The sequence below is a fragment of the Macadamia integrifolia genome, unplaced genomic scaffold, assembly GCF_013358625.1.
Source record: "Macadamia integrifolia cultivar HAES 741 unplaced genomic scaffold, SCU_Mint_v3 scaffold2113, whole genome shotgun sequence".
NCBI lineage: Eukaryota > Viridiplantae > Streptophyta > Magnoliopsida > Proteales > Proteaceae > Macadamia > Macadamia integrifolia.
The window spans coordinates 23,848-37,929 of NW_024868520.1; the positions used below are offsets into that span (position 1 = coordinate 23,848).

General features: G+C 39.2%; 2 protein-coding genes and 1 long non-coding RNA gene across 3 annotated transcripts; 2 read left to right on the top strand and 1 right to left on the bottom strand.

Annotated features, from left to right (window-relative positions):
* The first annotated feature begins 1,754 nt into the window (after window positions 1–1,754).
* Window positions 1,755–3,471, top strand: LOC122065754 (7-deoxyloganetin glucosyltransferase-like). The gene is made up of 2 exons (XM_042629617.1): window positions 1,755–2,303; window positions 2,391–3,471. The coding sequence occupies exons 1-2, from the start codon at window positions 1,787–1,789 to the stop codon at window positions 3,326–3,328; spliced, it is 1,455 nt and encodes a 484-aa protein (XP_042485551.1). The 5' UTR covers window positions 1,755–1,786; the 3' UTR covers window positions 3,329–3,471.
* Window positions 3,472–7,859: 4,388 nt separating this feature from the next.
* LOC122065755 (7-deoxyloganetin glucosyltransferase-like) lies at window positions 7,860–9,662 on the bottom strand. Its single transcript, XM_042629619.1, has 2 exons — window positions 9,106–9,662; window positions 7,860–9,012 (listed from the first exon to the last, which is right to left on the bottom strand). The coding sequence occupies exons 1-2, from the start codon at window positions 9,620–9,622 to the stop codon at window positions 8,078–8,080; spliced, it is 1,452 nt and encodes a 483-aa protein (XP_042485553.1). The 5' UTR covers window positions 9,623–9,662; the 3' UTR covers window positions 7,860–8,077.
* A 1,727-nt stretch (window positions 9,663–11,389) lies between these two features.
* LOC122065756 lies at window positions 11,390–12,767 on the top strand. Its single transcript, XR_006136095.1, has 2 exons — window positions 11,390–12,572; window positions 12,616–12,767. It is a non-coding gene; the product is annotated as an uncharacterized LOC122065756 (long non-coding RNA).
* Window positions 12,768–14,082: the final 1,315 nt, after the last annotated feature.

Genomic DNA, 14,082 nt, shown 5'->3' on the forward strand with positions numbered 1-14,082 from the left:
CTAAGACATTACTTCTCATGCATGTAGATCATTTACAAATCAAATGTTCTTGAGAGAATCAGTGTACTTGTTGATTGAAAACTTTCTATTCTTGTTTAGGTTAACATATTTGGGGTGAATTGCTAGCATGAGAAGAGAATATCCAAGAGCTTTGCTTTGCATTTGACATGTTAAAAAAAATTCATCTTGAACTTTTTTTTTTTTTTTTGGTTGGGTGAGAATATATGAGGGGTTTATAATGGATTGTATTGTCTAAATCTGTTCGAAGGGCATAAACTTGAAAGATTCATATGATGTTATCCATTGGTGTATGTTGAACCAACCGGTAATGATATTATTTTGAGTGACAATTAGTTAGCCTTCTAGAATTTATTCTCTATAGCTAATTGCCTCATTAACCTTGGTTGTATTGAAGTCAGTAGAATTTATATCTTCTAGGAGGTATTGTTTGTTATTTTAGTTTTTAGTTAATTGCCTTTTCATTACACAGGTACCCAAATCTTTGTAGACAAAACTATTTTAAATAAAAATTAAAAAAAAAAAAAAAACCTTTACAGACGATTTTTCAAACCACTGCTAAACCAATCGCAAACATCTAATTAAATGGTTTCTTTAGGGGCGGTTTTATGGGTGCCCCAATAGAACTATACTTTTCGCGGTGGGATTTTATCCATCCCTATTGGTATCTATAGTCACAGTAAAAAGACATCCCTAACAATATATTATATACATCTAAAACACTATATTCCAACATTAGGGGATGTATTGGTGTACTCCTAAAAGGCCTTTTTAGGGGCTGATTTATAAAGCGCTGCTAAAAAGTCCTTTTACGTGCAAAGATAAAAACGCTCCAAAGCTATAGGGGTGATACATGGACAATTTAGAACACTGCCCCCTAAAGGCATTAGTGGTGGTTAAACTAACTATAAAAGCATATAAAAACAGCTCCAATTGATTCTTTTTTTTGGAATTTTTAAGTAGCATCCAATGGAGTATGATTCATTGCTATAGGGAAGTCAACGTAATTGAAGATAGCCTTGCGAAACATGCTGCCACGACTAGATCCTCTATGGAATGGGACTCTGCTCCTAAATTTTCTACAAATGATATCGAGTAGAATGCGATGGAAAAACCTATGTGATTTTTTTCCTTCTATTTTGAGGATGTAGATTCTTTTTTTAGAATTATTTCCCTTTCTGTTGATGGTCATGTGGCAGGTGGAATTGAGATTGTAGTTTATTTAGTTTTGTCTGTATTATTCTTATTCTTTTTTAATATATCTTTAATGAACTTAAAAAAAAAAGTCTCATACCTGGGGTCATGGCCGTCGCATGCCTGAGAGCTTTGTTTGTCATTCTGTTGACCTTGTTGAAATGAAGGGCCATCCCGTATTTCATTGGTGGCACCCGCCTAGCGCGCAGCACGCGGGCGGATGAGAAGATTTTGTTTGTTTATTTTCACAAAAATTAAGTGATACCACTATCGTCATGGCCGACGTGTGGTGTCGGCATACAATATTCTTCAGATTAATTTTTTTTTTTATTTGTATTATCAAACTTTAAATCCTTGGTTGACCCCTCTGTCTATGGTTCTCTTTTTTTTCATCTGTCGTCATTGTTTTCTAGGTGGGCAAATTAGTTTTCTAGTCAGCAAGCTGCTGCTGTCTTGGGTCCTTTGTTTCTCTATAAATTGAGAAGACGTTCCGGAGGGAAGCCACTACTAGTCCAACATTCAGGCTCTGAGCTTACCCAACAAAAGACTAGAGAGAGAGAGAGAAGAGAGAGAGATGGATTCCATTGGACTAGTGGAGGATAAGATGCCACATGCGGTTTGTATACCATTCCCAGCCCAGGGCCACATAAACCCAATGCTCAAGGTGGCAAAGCTTCTCCACCACAGAGGTTTCCACATCACCTTCGTCAACACTGAATACAATCACAAACGCCTACTCAAGTCAAGAGGCCCTGATTCTCTTAAGGGCTTACCTGACTTTCAATTCGAGACTATCCCGGACGGTCTCCCACCACCAGATATAGATGCCACCCAAGACATCTCAGCCCTCTGTCAGTCTACCCGCACCACTAGCTTAGTTCCCTTCCGCAACCTCCTCTCCAAACTCAACACCACATCCCACATCCCTCCGGTCACTTGCATAGTCTCTGATGGTGTCATGAGCTTCACCCTTAAAGCTGCTGAGGAAATTGGAGTCCCTGAAGTACTATTCTGGACAACTAGCGCCTGCGGCTTCTTGGGCTACATGCACTATCCCCATCTCATGGAAAGAGGCCTTACACCTCTCAAAGGTATGTTATAAATAATTTCAAAGCCCACTTCTCTATAACATATCATCACCAATTTAACTCTTTACGTTTTGATTGTGCACTGAACAGATACGAGCTACCTATCCAATGGGTACTTGGACACTCCTTTGGATTGGATCCCAGGAATGAATGGTATCCGTTTGAAGGATATTCCCACTTTTGTTAGAACTACCAATCCCGATGACTTCATGCTCGACTTTCTCAAGGGAGAAGTAGGGAGAGCTTATAAAGCTTCTGCAATTATTTTAAATACATTTGAACTCCTTGAGAAGGACGTCGTGGATGCTCTTTCAACAATGTTGCCTCGCGTTTACACCATCGGCCCTCTTTCCCTGATGTTGGATCAGATTAAAGATTATAGTTTGAAGTCCATTGGGTCCAATCTATGGAAAGAAGAATCTGGGTGTCTTGAATGGCTTGATTCCAAAGAACTCAGTTCTGTGGTTTATGTGAACTTTGGGAGCATCACAGTTATGACGCCTCAGCAACTCGTGGAGTTCGCATGGGGGCTAGCTAATAGCAACCACACCTTTTTGTGGATCATAAGGCCGGATCTAGTAGCGGGTAACTCGGCCGTTCTGCCATCCGAGTTCGTGAGCCAAACCAAAGAGAGAGGAATGCTATCAAGTTGGTGCCCACAAGAGAAAGTGCTGAGCCACCCAGCAATAGGTGGTTTCTTAACGCACAGTGGGTGGAACTCTACACTCGAAAGCATTTGTGGGGGTGTGCCTATGGCTTGTTGGCCATTCTTTGCGGAGCAGCAAACTAACTGCAGATACTCCTGCACTCATTGGGGGATAGGTGCAGAGATTGACAACAATGTTAGGAGGAATGATGTAGAGAGGCTTGTTAGAGAGTTAATGGAAGGAGATAAGGGTAAAGAGATGAAGACCAACGCCATGGTTTGGAAAAAGAAAGCAGAGGCGGCCACGAGTCCTGTTGGCTCTTCTCTCCTCAATTTCGACAACATGGTGAGCGAAATATTTTTTTCCAATATTGGAAACTAAGACAGATTTGATGGATGGTTTGAGATTGTGGAATGAAATTTTCTGTATTGTAAGTCTAATTACTATAATCTGCTCCCTCCTATGGAACGAATTAGAAGTCATTACGTGCGTTTCTATAATTTATATAAGGAATTTTTCAATGACACCTTGTTGGTGTATTTGAAATTTTTTTTTTTTGGTAAAAGCAACTTCAATTAGATAGAAGACAGGAGTTACACAAGGTCTCAGTGCTCAGAATACGAAACCAAGGAGTGGAATATAGCTAAACCGTTGTACATGTCATTAACGGGGGGGCCTTCCAAGATAGGGGATGGGCAAAACCAATAATTTCCCTAGACATCCAGTTGTAGACACAACTAACATAAGCATGGGAAAATTTCTCTTTCACATAGAGCGAGAAAACCATGATGGGCAAAGAAGCGACAAATGCTAGACACCGAGTATCACAGTATGCATGTGGCTCTACGCATGCTAGACAAAGATTGTCAGAGTATGCATGCGACCCAACCATATGGCCTAGAAGAATGTGAAAGTACCAAAGGACCACATCTTCCCACAAACTAACCACCCAGACCAACGTAGAACTAAAAAAGCCAAAACACAACTGGCAAAATTTTAAAAAGCTAACAGACAACCAGCTAAAATAAGAAGATGGCCATCATCGGTGGCCGACAAGGCAATACAGCCGCATGGGGCAGCCCAAACCATCAGAATCTTGATTGAAGAGGCATCGTACATCCTTGCATCATCATCTCCATGCATATATCTCCCTAACAAAAAGGTCAAATTCGTCCATTCAAGTTATAGCTTCTTCATTTTTTTGAGCTCTTACACATTGGAAGAAAAAAAAATAAGGGTTTCAGAGAGTGTAAGGCTGCAGATTTTGTGTGTGAAAATCCTCCCTCCATTGTTGATCATTGAAGAATTTAAAGGCTTCATGTGAGTTGTTTTACACTCCATTAATGGTGGTTTAGAAATGTAGTTGGGTGGTATTGATGATATCTTATTTCTAAGCTAAAAGAAATAGAAGAATGAAGAGAGGAGCTTCCCCCTTTGTTGGTAAAACCATGAATGGGTTTTGTTGCTCAATGTGAGTTTTGTTTACTCCATTAATGGGGGTTTGAGGAGGTGGTTGACGTGTGTTAATGATGCATTGACTCAAAGCCAAAGAGGAAGAGAAGAAAGCAAATAAGGGTTTGCTTGTGTTTGCTTTGAAGAGCAAGAAGCCAAAGGGGAGAGAAGGTGTGAACACCAAAATTGTTAGTGCAAGTTTCCAGTCATCCTAGACAATCGGTTGTGAGATTCCATAACCTTGGATTTACATTATAAGTATGTATAATGATATGTATGTATGTTAGGGTTAGTTGTGGATGAATTCTATACATGCTAGGCTAGCTGTGGATGAACTGTAAGCATGCTAGCTAGTTGTGGATGTATATGCTAGGCATGGCTTGACTGTAGGGCATTGATATAAGCCCAAATTTATTATATTCTTTATTGAGTGCTTAGTGGGTGCTAAGCACTGGGAGTGGGTGCTCCAGTGTAGTGGGTGCTCCACACTGTACCGGCACTGCAAGTGCCATCTCAGCTTCGGCTTGAGAAAATTTGATGTGGGTGCTCCCAACTGTGGGTGCAGTCAAAAGTAGTGTATTGAGTAGGTACAAAGCCTTTACGAGCACTACTATGGGGATGTAGGCAAATTGTCGAACCTCGTAAAAACTCTGTGTTATGGGTGTGCTTCTTATTTGCATTATATATATATTGAAGTGCGTGGAATGCCGAATGGATGTGCCTACTTGGAAGTGCCTATGAGAGGCTGAGTGTGCAAACAAGAACAAGTACAGGGACAAGTGTATCAGGGTTTGTCACGTCAGATATTGGACAAGTTTTAGGGATCGGAATTAGACTCACCGATTCACCCCCCTCTTAGTGACTGTCGGGTTACAATAGGATTAACCTTAATTGACATGTTTTTTCCATTTATGTCTCACATATTAAAAAATTAAAGAAAAATAAAATGCCTATTGGAGCCCTAATTTCTATTATAAAGATGCAAGGTAAAATTTCGGGCCAGGCTGGGATGGGTTGGGTTGGGTTGGGTTGGGTTGGGTTGGGCCAGGTTGAGGCCTCAACCCTAACTCAACCCAACCCTAACCCACTCTCAGGGTCAAAAAACTTGGCCCAAACCCTCTTCGGGCTCATGGTGGGTCAGGGCGGGTTCAGGTTGTCAAGGTCAAACTTTCACCCCTATTACTAACAAAAAGAGCTAAAAATACTTAAAACAAAGAAAATGTGTGTGTTCATTCTAAAAAAAAAATATGGGAAGAGGTTCTCACACTCCGGTTGGTGATGTAGATTCTGCATAGGATGACATTATCAATAAAATGTCACAATGGTCAAGGAGGAGAAAAAAAATTAATAAGTAAATAAAAAACTTATGATCATTTGTATAAAAAGGAAAAAGTAAAAAACAAAATAAAAAAAAAAAACAAAATAAAAAACATATCTTTTTTTTTATTTATTTTTTATTTTTTTAACCAATGTGTTCGGGCCAGTTTATGCGCACCTCGACTAATTCTCAAAAAGAATAGACCTAAGATCGTGCACCTATTCACACAATTTTCAATTCACCCTAATCGTTTGGACAACCCATGGATACATAAAAAAAACTTATGACTTATGTTCTATTATTTGTTAATTATCTATGTAACAATAGAAGGTGATGTATTTGAAAATCACGAGATAAAATCTGAGCTTTTTATTTTTAAATTTTTTGAATCTAAACCGTTGGTTTTCCACTCATTAAGGAATAGGTGCAGAGATTGACAACAATGTTAACGGAAATGATTTTTAAAATTTTTGAATCCAAACCATTGGTTTCCCACTCATTAAGGAATAGGTGCAGAGATTGACAACAATGTTAACGGGAATGATATTCAGAGGCTTGTGAGAGAGTTAACCGAAGGAGTCAAAGGTGAAGAGATGAAGACCAATGACATGGTTAGAAAAAGAAAGCACAGGCGGCACCCCCATTCCAGTTGGCTCTTCTCTCCTCAATTTCGACAACCTGGTGAACAGAATTTTTCTTTGTAATTGAAACTAATAGATTTAATGGATGGTGTGCAATTCGTGGAGATCACTTTTGGGGTGTGGTTCCACATACTATGGATGGTGCGAGATAGGGTGGGGTGGTTACTTGCAGAGAGCGGAACCTTTTCTCAATTTGTTTTAATGGTGTTGTATTGAGCAGATTGTGAAATGACTTTGTATGTCTTATAAGTCTTATTATATCCTGCTCCTCCTTTTGGAACATTTTTCTAAGTCATTCCTTTAATTCTAGAATTTATATAAGGGATTTTATAAATGACACACTGTATTTCAACTTGACACCTTCTTTTGGTTGTTCCTTTGTCTTATTTTTCAAAATAGTATCTAATGTGGGGTTCAATGCTACTAACAACAACAGCCAAAATAGTAAATGTGTGTCATTCTAAAAAAAATATAAGGGAAAGTTTCCTTACACTCCAATATATAGCTGATGTAGACACTGAGTGGACGTGTAGAATGACATTATCAATAAAGGGTCACAATGGCTTTTGTATTTCTAATAAATCCCAAGATAAATCAGTTAATGGGATTGGCCTTGGGTGTAATCACGTGGCATGAACCAAGTAATCAAAAATCATGATCATTGATATGCAATTGGATGTAATTAATCCGAAGGTGCCGGTTTGAGTCTAGCTTTCTGAACCTTTTATATTTAATTTTTTGTAATCTAAACCGATGATTCTCCACTCAGAGTTGATAGAATGCAAAGAAATATCTGGAGTCTTGTTACACATGCATGGGTAAGCATGCTATATCTGTGTGTGTGTGTGAATACAAAAAGGGGGTATTTAACTGAATTAGATTCATTTTTTTACATGTGGCTAATCTAGGTCATGTCCACTTTATCTAATAGTCAAAATGGAGATATCATTTGTCCATGGAGTAGAATAAATACCATGTGATATTTGAAAAAGGGCAAGAAATCGCTACCTGTTCGTGTGGCCCTTGTTACCAGAGTGGGGCCAATGAAAGTGTGGGCAAGAGCATTAACATCAAAGAGATTTTTTTTATTTCACAAAGAGTGGAGCGATAATTTCGCACAATGCTTGCATCTGGGCACTAGAGCAACGATCAAGCACCTTTCTTTTTTTTTCTTTTTTTTCAAAAAATAATAGACCTTTGTGACAATAATAATTTTTTTTTTTTCTCTTTTCTCGTTTTCCAAACATAGATAATGGACAAATAATTGAGATGGAAATTAAAACATAATGTTTCATTTTTAGTCTCGTGGAATCTTAAAAAAAAAAAATTGGTAAAATTTTAAAACATTTTATAGCTTGGCCAAAAGGAACAAAGTGGTAAGTAGTTCAATATATATATTTTGCTAATGACTAATATTCAAGCCTTTGGCCTGACTAGTCCCCCGGATTCATACTGACCTCACAATCACATGGATCGGGATTTTGAATGAATACCATTCAACTTTCACTGGAAGCAATGAAGAGCACTGAACATCTCATGTGAGTAGTCCAATACAATTCTTTTATATAATACAATTAAAATATGCAAGAACAGTAATATAAACTGTTAAAAAAAAAAAAGGAATGAGCTATAAAACTGCTCGGAGAGAGCAGAATATAGTAAGACTGATGATACATACAAATCTGTTACGGTTCAGGTCGTAGGGCTCTGGCGAAGTGTTTAGATTCGGTTGGAAAGTAGTATTTGGTCCACCATGATGTCAAAATTGAGGAGAGAAGAGCCAACAGGACTGGTGGCCTCCTCTGCTTTTTTTTTCCAAACCATGGCCTTAGTCTTCATCTCTTTACCCTTATCTCCCTCCATTAACTCTCTCACAAGCCTCTCAACATCATCTCTCTTGACATTGTTGTCAATTTCTGCACCTATCCCCCAGTGAGTGCACGAGTATCTGCAGTTGGTTTGCTGCTCCGCAAAGAATGGCCAACAAACCATAGGCACACCACCACAAATGCTTTCGAGGGTAGAGTTCCACCCACTGTGCGTTAAGAAACCACCTATGGCTGGATGGTTCAGCACTTTCTCCTGTGGGCACCAACTTGCCAGCATTCCTCTCTCTTTGGTTTGGCTCATGATCTCGGACCACAGAACGGCTGAGTCACCTGCTACAAGATCGGGCCTTATGTTCCACAAGAAGGTGTGGTTGCTATTAGCTAGTCCCCATGCGAACTCCACGACTTGGTGAGGCGTCATTACTATGATGCTCCCAAAGTTCACATAAACCACAGAACTGGGTTCTTTGGAATCAAGCCATTCAAGACACCCAGATTCTTCTTTCCATAGATTGGATCCAATAGACTTCAATCTATCATCTTTAATCTGAACCAACATCACGGAGAGAGGGCCAATGGTGTAAACACGAGGCAACATTGTTGAAAGAGCATCCACGACGTCCTTCTCAAGGATTTCAAATGTGTTTAAAATAATTGCAGAAGCTTTGTAAGCTCTCCCTACTTCTCCCTTGACAAAGTTGAGCATGATGTCATTGGGATTGGTAGTTCGAACAAAAGAGGGAATATCCTTCAAACGGATACCATTCATTCCTGGGATCCAATCCAAAGGAGTGTCCAAGTATCCATTGTATAGGTAGCTCGCATCTGTTCAGTGCACAATCAAAACGTAAAGAGTTAAATTGGTGATGATATGTTCTAAGAGAAGTCCTGGATTCTCATTCTCTACCCACACTATACCTTTGAGAGGTGTGAGGCCTCTTTCCACAAGATGGGGATAGTGCATGTAGGCCAAGAAACCGCAGGCACTGGTCGTCCAGAATAGTACTTCAGGGACTCCAATTTCCTCAGCAGCTTTAAGGGTGAAGCTCATGACACCATCAGAGACTATGCAAGTTACCGGAGGGATGTGGGATGTAGTGTTTAGTTTGGAGAGGAGGTTACGAAAGGGAGCTAAGCAAGTGGTGCTGGTAGACTGAGAGAGGGCTGGGATGTCTTGAGTGGCATCTATATCAGAAGGCGGGAGACCGTCTGGGATAGTCAGGAATTGGAAGTCAGATAAGCCCATAAGAGAATCAGGGCCTCTTGACTTGAGGAGGCGCTTGTGAGTGTATTCAGTGTTGACGAAGGTGACATGGAAACCTCTGTGGTGGAGAAGCTTTGCCACCTTGAGCATTGGGTTTATGTGGCCCTGGGCTGGGAATGGTATACAAACCGCATGTGGCTTCTTATCCTCCACTAGTCCATTGAAATACATCTCTCTCTCTCTCTCTCCCCTCAGCCTGGATGTTGGAGCAGTTGTTGCTTCCTTCCTAGAAGTCCCTCCTCTATTTATAGAGAAATAAGGACGAACAGAGAAATTGCAGCTGTCAATGGAATTCCAAGGAAAGCGATGGAAAATAATTTCATAGAGTGGAATTTTCCATCTTACCCCCAAGATACTATTTCTCTGGCTGCTACCGGGGTGGTAGGAACTTGGCTGCTACACCGATAGAAGCCAATTTTCATTCCAAGAAGATGACACATCTGCCGATAAGTGACAGAACCAGCCTAGAAAGCGATTTTTATGTGTTTATGGGTACACCTAAAGTTTAGTTCATGGTGTCAATACCTATAAGGACAAGGATATAGATATCGGTGACTGTCGATACCGACTAATACAACCGATACTGACATTGACGGATGCATATCAATTTTGGTCTTGGTCACCATCATTACAATATGGATGGATACGTCTCAATAATGATCACTACCGTCTACCGATATCGATACGTATCAATATTGATCACTATTTGATATCGATAAGTATCGACCAATGCAACCAATAACTAAATCCATTGAGAGAGTTGGATTTTGACACGATTACCGATCATCTTTGACCAATGCAATCGATGCCGAAATGGGTAAATCTATTGGGAGCAATTTTTGACATGATTACCAAATATCGAGAATGGATTTGTTGTTCGTACAATCACCTGATTATATGAGTGACAATGTTTGTCTCATTTTTTATCGTTACATGGGTGAAGTATATTTGAAAGCAAAATGAACAGATATTGAATGTTCACTTATACGACCAAGTGATTGTATGAGCGGTGAATCCAATCTCTTGATCATCTTCTGTCATTACACGATTATTGTTATGGATTTTTTTTTTTTTTTTTTTTTTTTTTTTTTTTTTTTTTTGTAAGAGGTAAGTATAGTATGGAACATGATGATGCCATTTTTGAAGAAAATCCTGACGTTGTTGAGACGAAAAAGATTTCACCTCTACCCTTGATAACAGCCAAAAGAATGAAATATTAAGGATAGGTATTGAGACTACCATAACCCTGACCCTTGTCCAATGATTGGCTTGGGCTTGGACTTGGACTGGGTCCTTGGTCTCCGTCATCTGATTTACCCCTAGTAGAGTTCCATCTTTCTATGATGAACTTTCTGTGATTCTCCATGTGACAACCCCATCGAGAATTTCTCTTGCATGATGGATTCCATTCCAAATATTGTTTCATTTGTAGTGCATATTGATAGAGGGGGTCCCTCCATTACTCCTAAGAATCATCGTGGGATTTCCTAGATAATCCCTCCTAAAAATTTAAATGGGAAGTGGGCCAACTTAGTTTCACCAAATCTTCATGCTCCTCAGACGTCAGAGTTACCTGGAGTAGACTCAAGTGACTACCTATTTTGGGGCGGTTTTCTTTTCTTGTATTTGTTATTTTTTATTTTTTAATTTTTCTTTGTTGCCTTTGGACAAGTATATTCCTTATCCCTTCTTTTGGTAGAATTTCTTAATCACCCAGGAAAATACGTTAATAAAAATTAAATCAGAGTTAGATTGATCTTGCCATTTTGAATCAAATCAGATTAGATATGGCTGGAATCGGTCATAGAAATTTTAGAATTAGTCTTAAGAAAATTAAAGCAAAAGAACACTAATTGGTCTCTTTCCTTATGCCCTCTCGCAAGGTCTGTGGCCCTCTATTTCTTGTGTGCTCTCTAATAGATGGATATCCATATTCACTCCCCCATTGAAGGGCATAAGAAACTTGAGGTTAGCCTTCTTTTCATCCCAAAAATTCAGCGTTCCAATAACAAAAGTCATAGAATTAATCCTGTTAAATTGATCCAAAGTAATCAGAATCGATCAATTTCAATCAACCGATTCAATAGATCCGATTCTGATTTTTGAAACGGATAATGCCATCTCTTTTGACATTTAAGATTCAACGGCTGCACAAAAAAATTCAACAGCTGCGTCTTCCCTCTTCTAATCAGAATTCACAACTAGTCAGGACTCGGGAAGGGCAAGCAGAGGCATCTACTAGCATGTGATCAAAGAGTAGGGTGGTCTTTTCATGTTCATTTATGTCTAGGCATAGGGTGCGGTAATTGGTTGTATGACTTGATACACCACCTCTTTGTAGAGTATCTATCCGGTGAGTATATGGAAGGTCATAGACTGTTTTGATTATTCTTGGCCTTCGTCGAGTGACCTGGAGAACCTATGGCAATGGTGGCTCAGGAAGAGGAGAATAGTGAGTCTGAAGGAAGTTTGGACAGTCACTTTTGTTATAGTAGCTGATAACCTTTGGAGAGAATGTAATGAAAGAAGTCATGAAGGGAAAGCTATGAATGCAGACCAGATTTTTGAAAACTAAATATGAAATGACGGATTCTTGCTGCAGCCAGGTTGTGCCAATTAATAGCCAAGCGGCTCTCATCAATGGTCAGAGATTAGTTAAACATTGATGGGCCTTCAATGGGGAATCCAGAACGATCAGGTACGGGAGGCATCCTCCGAGATTGCACAGGAAGAACAATGTGCTCATTCATCCTATTTCTTAGAACTCAGACAAATCACTTTGCTGAATTTCAGACACTCATTGAAGGTATAAAAATGGTCAGCATAATTGCAGTGGATTCGCTTTGGATTGAGATAGATTTATTAGCAGTGTGATCTTGGTTCAATTAAAAATCATTACATGGTAGGCAATGCGGGAATGGTTAACACTTCAACTATATCTCAGTTCAAGAATGTGAAAGATCACTCACTATTATAGAGAGGCGAACCCAATCGTTGACTACCTAGCAAAGGAGGCTGCAAAATTCAATTTGTCTGTCTATAATTCAGCTTTCCCTACCCTTATAAGGAAAGAGATCGAGTATGATGCTACATCAAGACCAAGATATCAGTTCTGTTAGAGGTTTTATTTTCTCTCCGCTGATGGCACTGCTGAAGGGGGAGAGGATTATAACCTTATCACTTCTATTGTGAAAAGAATCCCTACTAACTGCCTTACGGTAGGTGGGGATTTTTTCTCTTGCTTAGTAAGTTTCTTGATGTACTTTGTTTCTCTTATTTATGAATAAAGTTATGAGTTTCTAGCAAAAAAAAAAAATGGTTGTGTGGCCCCATTACACAGGCATAGGAGAATACAAAATTACCATCCCATCTCTTGTGAAATAAAAAATCTCGTTTATGCTGATGCTCTCACGTATGATCTTATTGGCCCTCACACTGGTTCATGTGTAGGGTTACATGACGGGGGAGTGATCTCTTGGCTCATAATGTATAAGGGGGAGCTGTTCCTTGTTTGGAAGCGTGCCTCACATCTTTGTGTTTACTTCTCTCCTAAAAAAAAGAGTAGGGATGTCTTCTCACAAACAGAGGAAAGTGATAGACAAATGGGCGCATTGGTGTAAGCCACACGCCTGGGCAAAGTTCTTGTTTGCCAATAAATAAAGGGATTTTTTTTTTTTTTTTGTTTATCTAGGAGCATTGCTTACACCAACGTCCCCTGAATCTTATCTCTCTCCTTCCTTGATAAGGGTATATGGGGGTAAAGATGTCATTTAATAGGAGAGGAAATAGATGGATATATAATAGCACTAATGTAGGCGACACTCCCAAATAAAAATATTTCTATATAAATAAATTAACATAAAATAAAACAAATAAGATTGCTCCCTCAATCCGCATGTAAAATTGATTTGAGAATAAATCCTCATGGCAAGTGTGTGGATCTTTTCCCATGCCCCTCACATCTTGTTTATATGGGTTCTACAAAATCTCTCATATCTCTAATGTATGGCTACCTTTGTTGATGAAAAAGTTCCCCCTTTTACTAAGATATCAGATTCTTTCGATGTCCTCTTTACAGCTTCCCTTGTTGACGAAAAAATTGCCCTTTAATAAGGTATCAGAATCTTTCAACGTCCACTTTACAGCCTGAAACAAAAATATTTTTCAAACCAAAAAAATGACAAAAGTTTTCAGAGGATGGGACAATGGTCAGAAGCAAACAATAGGCCAATGAAACAAAAGACGCATATATTATGGACCTACGGCCAAACAGAAACCCCATTCAGGCTGACCATGCATACACAAATCCAAGCCCTCCCTAATTACTTTAGGGTATATGTTTTGGTTTATTAGATCAGGTGAGATCCCTAAAGGTTTATGTCAATTAAACCAATGGAATCAATCAACCCTAATTAGCGATATATGAGAGAGGGATAGGTTTGTTAATGGTTTACCATGAAATTTTACAAGCCAGCGAAAGTTTGATATTTTTCAGCTTAAATAAATCGTTGGATAGAGGGGTAAGGATCCAAAATTTCAATCCACAACTCTTTCGCCGTTGCAACCCTCAACGAAAACCCATCAGTTCCTCCCATTTCTCTCTCTCTCTCTCTCTCTCTCTCTCTCTCTCT

Excerpts from the sequence above, each read along its gene's own strand:
- LOC122065754 (XM_042629617.1), top strand. The coding sequence starts at position 1,787 with ATGGATTCCATTGGACTAGTGGAGGATAAGATGCCACATGCGGTTTGT. Across the intron at positions 2,304-2,390 it reads AGGCCTTACACCTCTCAAAG|ATACGAGCTACCTATCCAAT; the intron begins GTATGTTATAAA and ends TGCACTGAACAG.
- LOC122065755 (XM_042629619.1), bottom strand. The coding sequence starts at position 9,622 with ATGTATTTCAATGGACTAGTGGAGGATAAGAAGCCACATGCGGTTTGT. Across the intron at positions 9,013-9,105 it reads AGGCCTCACACCTCTCAAAG|ATGCGAGCTACCTATACAAT; the intron begins GTATAGTGTGGG and ends TGCACTGAACAG.